Source organism: Penaeus vannamei, chromosome 3 (assembly GCF_042767895.1).
Source record: "Penaeus vannamei isolate JL-2024 chromosome 3, ASM4276789v1, whole genome shotgun sequence".
In the NCBI taxonomy this organism is placed as follows: domain Eukaryota; kingdom Metazoa; phylum Arthropoda; class Malacostraca; order Decapoda; family Penaeidae; genus Penaeus; species Penaeus vannamei.
This window is the reverse complement of record NC_091551.1, coordinates 46756585-46761584: the sequence shown is the minus strand read 5'-3', so window position 1 is coordinate 46761584 and position 5000 is coordinate 46756585. Positions and strand designations below refer to the sequence as shown.

The 5000-nt window shown below is 41.3% G+C and overlaps 1 protein-coding gene across 2 annotated transcripts in view; it reads right to left on the bottom strand.

Annotated features, from left to right (window-relative positions):
• LOC113805203 (atrial natriuretic peptide receptor 1-like) overlaps positions 1 to 5000 on the bottom strand; it is a 427681-nt gene that overhangs the window by 115344 nt on the left and 307337 nt on the right. For both annotated transcript variants that reach the window (XM_070113817.1, XM_070113814.1), the window contains 2 exons: positions 1342 to 1502; positions 1 to 104 (listed from right to left, as the gene is read on the bottom strand). The exon at positions 1 to 104 is cut by the window's left edge and continues 113 nt beyond it. In XM_070113817.1, coding sequence (XP_069969918.1) covers positions 1 to 104; positions 1342 to 1502 — 265 coding nt within the window. The remainder of the gene's footprint in view (positions 105 to 1341; positions 1503 to 5000) is intronic.

Genomic DNA, 5000 nt, shown 5'->3' with positions numbered 1-5000 from the left:
AAGTAGCACACCGAATGACCTTTGACCTCGTCCCTCTCTTGGTAGAGAAGACCCAGGACACTCCAGTCCCACTCTCTCACCAGGGAGGAAAACAGGCGTCCGATCTAAGGGGGGGGGGAGGGTGTTGGAGGGGGTATAAATCAATACATGTTATTATTATGATGATGATGATTATTATTATTATCGTAATTATCATTATCATCATCATCATCATCATTACCGTTATCATTATAATCATTATAACTATTCTTCTTCTTCTTCTTCTTATTATTATTATCATTATTATTATCATTATATCTATTCTTCTATTGTTTTTATCGCTATCATTAATATCATTATTATTATTATTATTATTATTATTATTATTATTATTATTATTATTATTATTATTATTATCATTACTGTTATTATTATTATCACTATTATTGTTATCGTTATTATCATCACTATCACCTTGATTTTTATTTTTATCAATGTTATCATCAGAAGTTTGATAGTAATCATTACTACTGTTATTACTGATGTAAAAAAATATTGATATCTGCAACATCATCAATACCACAAATATAAATATCATAGATAAATAATGTAAATAGATGATATAAATAATATGAATAAATACCACTAATATAATATAATATAAATAAATACCACTAATATAATATAATATGATATAAATAAATACCAGTAATATAATATAATATAAATAAATACCACTAATATAATATAAATAAATACAACTAATATAATATAACATAGGTATCGATATAATTACAAGCAATTCTATCTTTTCTATTCTAGCTTTTTCTTTATAATATCTATATATCACTCTCATTATCACCATGGATATCACGCATTCCATTCATAAATAACATTACTTATTATAACATTAAAAACAACAGCTAATATAGATTACATTACAAACTATAACATTAAAAACAGCTGATACAGATTACATTACAAACTATAACATTAAAAAACAACAGCTGATACAGATCACATTACAAACTATAACATTAAAAAACCAGCTGATACAGATCACATTACAAACTATAACATTAAAAAACAACAGCTGATACAGATCACATTACAAACTATAACATTAAAACCAACAGCTGATACAGATTACATTACAAACTATAACATTAAAAAACAACAGCTGATACAGATTACATTACAAACTATAACATTAAAAACAGCTTATACAGATTACATTACAAACTATAACATTAAAAAACAACAGCTGATACAATCCCACAAACACCCTATGACCTTCCACCACTTCCACCACTTCCACCACTTCCACCAATCCGCAAAATACCCACACGCGACGCCCCTTACCTCAGCGTAGAACCCCTTGAGGCGGATCAGGAGCGGGTACAGCGTCCGGGTGTCGAAGGCCTTGGGACGACCCCCTGGCGTGAGCACGGGGACCTTCCACACCCCGGAGAACCTAGCGACGGGGGCCAGGACGTAGTCGTCGACGGGGCCCAGGAACACGTCTGCGGAGAGAGGAGAAGAGGGAGTGAGAAGAGATAATGATGGTGATAAAGGGGTATTGGTGATAATTATGGGAAAGGGAAGATTATGATAATACTGGAGTGACAGAGGAACCTAGCGACGGGGGCCAGGACGTAGTCGTCGACGGGGCCCAGGAACACGTCTGCGGAGGGAGGAGAAGAGGGAGTGAGAAGAGATGATGATGGTGATAAAGGGAAATTGGTGATAATTATGGGAAAGGGGAGATTATGATAATACTGGAGTGACAGAGGAACCTAGCGACGGGGGCCAGGACGTAGTCGTCGACGGGGCCCAGGAACACGTCTGCGGGGGGAGGAGATGAGGGAGTGAGAAGAGATGATGATGGTGATAAAGGGAAATTGGTGATAATTATGGGAAAGGGGAGATTATGATAATACTGGTGACAAAGGAACCTAGCGACGGGGGCCAGGACGTAGTCGTCGACGGGGCCCAGGAACACGTCTGCGGAGGGAGGAGAAGAGGGAGTGAGAAGAGATGATGATGGTGATAAAGGGAAATTGGTGATAATTATGGGAAAGGGGAGATTATGATAATACTGGTGACAAAGGAACCTAGCGACGGGGGCCAGGAACACGTCTGCGGAGGGAGGAGAAGAGGGAGTGAGAAGAGATGATGATGGTGATAAAGGGAAATTGGTGATAATTATGGGAAAGGGGAGATCATGATAATACTAAAAGTGACAAAGGAACCTAGCGACGAGGGCCAAGAAGGAGGAAGGAGAAGAGGGAGTGAGAAGAGGGAATGGTGATGATGGTGATAAAAGGAAGTTGGTGATAATTATGGGAAAGGGGAGATTATGATAATACTGGTGACAAAGGAACCTAGCGACGGGGGCCAGGAACACGTCTGCGGAGGGAGGAGAAGAGGGAGTGAGAAGAGGGAATGGTGATGATGGTGATAAAGGGAAATTGGTGATAACTGTGGGAAAGGCGAGATTATGATAATGCTGGAGTGACAAAGGAACCTAGCGACGAGGACCAGGAAGGAGGGAGGAGAAGAGGGAGTGAGAAGAGATGATGATGGTGATAAAGGGAAATTGGTGATAATTATGGGAAAGGGGAGATTATGATAATACTGGAGTGACAAAGGAACCTAGCGACGGGGGCCAGGACGTAGTCGTCGACGGGGCCCAGGAACACGTCTGCGGGGGGAGGAGATGAGGGAGTGAGAAGAGATGATGATGGTGATAAAGGGAAATTGGTGATAATTATGGGAAAGGGGAGATTATGATAATACTGGAGTGACAAAGGAACCTAGCGACGGGGGCCAGGACGTAGTCGTCGACGGGGCCCAGGAACACGTCTGCGGAGGGAGGAGAAGAGGGAGTGAGAAGAGATGATGATGATGATAAAGGGAAACTGGCGATAATTATGTCAAACGGAAAATCATGATAATATTGGAAGTGACAAAAGAAACCTAGCGACGAGGACCAGGAAGGAGGGAGGAGAAGAGGGAATGAGAAGAGATGATGATGATGATAAAGGGAAATTGGTGATAATTATGGGAAAGGCGAGATTATGATAATACTGGAGTGACAAAGGAACCTAGCGACGGGGGCCAGGACGTAGTCGTCGACGGGGCCCAGGAACACGTCTGCGGGGGGAGGAGATGAGGGAGTGAGAAGAGATGATGATGGTGATAAAGGGAAATTGGTGATAATTATGGGAAAGGGGAGATTATGATAATACTGGAGTGACAAAGGAACCTAGCGGCGGGGGCCAGGACGTAGTCGTCGACGGGGCGAAGGGAGGAGAAGGAGTGAGAAAAGATGATGATGATGGTAAAAGGAAGTTGATGATAATTATGGCAAAAGGAAAATCATGATAATACTAAAAGTGACAAAGAAATCTAGCGACGGGGACCAAGAATGCGGCAACGGAGGCAGGAGAAGAGAGAATGAGAAAAGAGAATGACGATGATAAAGGAACATTTGTGATAATGGGATAACGAAACGAAAATTATAATAATGCTTGAAATGGACGAGAGAACCTAGCGACAGGGACTAGAACGTATTCATCTAAGGTCCCAGAGATACGTCTGCAAAGGACGGAGAAGAGGGAGTGAGAAGAGGGAATGATAAAGATGGTGATCAAGAGAAAATGAGGATAACGTTAGTAGGAGTTTGGAGAGACCAGGGAATCAGGGACCTTGTTGTCAACGGGGCCTAGAAACACGTCTGCGAAGAGAAAAGGAAAAGAAAATGTGATAAACAAGGAAGATAAAGAGAAAATGATTAATAGAGAGGAAGGAAAAGGAATAGAAAATAGTGATAAAGAAAAGGAAAAGAAAAAGTGATAAACAAGGATGATAAAGAGAAAATGATTAATAGAGAGGAAGGAAAAGGAATAGAAAATAATGATAAAAAAGAAAAAGAAAAAGCGATAAACAAGGAAGATAAAGAGAAAATGATTAATAGAGAGCTGACCCAAGCGACTAAGTCCAAGAACACGTCAGAGGAAGGAACAGGAATAGAAAATAATGATAAAGAAAAGGAAAAGAAAAAGTGATAAACAAGGGAGGTAAAGAGAAAATGATAACAACAAAGAAAAAGGGATAAACAAGGATGATAAAGAGAAAATGATAACAACAAGAACACGTCAGAGGAAGGAACAGGAATAGAAAACAATGACAAAGAAAAGGAAAAGAAAAAGAGATAAACAAGGGAGATAAAGAGAAAATGGTGATAACGCTAGAAGAGGATGATCTCGAAGAGCGACGGAGGACAAGAACAATTATACAGAACGACTTGCACTGGGATTTAGCACGATTTCGGATTTTCGAACAGGAGAAGGGGAAGAAGAGGATGATGATGAAGAGGATGAGAATGAGGAGGAAGAGGAGGAGGAAGAGGAGGAGGAAGAGGAGGAGGAAGAGGAGGATGAGGAGGAAGAAGAGGAAGAAGAGGAGAATGAAGAAGAAGAAGAAGAGGAGAAGGGGAAGAAGAGGAAGATGAAGAGGATGATGATGAAGAGGAAGAGGAGGAGAAGGGGAAGAAGAGGATGAGAATGAGGAGGAAGAGGAGGAGAAAGAGGAAGAAGAGGAGGCTGAAAAGGATGAGAAAGAGGAAGAGGAGGAGAAGGGGGAAGAAGAGGATGAGAAGGAGCAGGAAGAGGAGGAGGAAGAGGATGAGAAGGAGGAGGAAGAAGAAGGAAAATGGCTTAGGAGAGGAAGAAGAAGGAGGATGAAGACAGTGATGATGAGAAGGAAGAGGAGAAGAAGGGAAAAAGATGAGGATAGAAGAGAGGATGAGGAGGAGGCAGAGGAGGAGACAGGGAGTATAAGAGGAAGATAAGGATAAGGGAGGAGAAGAGGAGAGAAGAGGAGGGAGAAGGAGGGAGGGAAAGGGGGAAGAAGAGGAAGAAGAGGAAGAGGAATAAAGAGGATGAGAAGTGTGAGGAGGCAGAGGATAGGAGAAGGGGGAACAAGAGGAAGATGAGAAGAGGATGAGAATGAGAGCA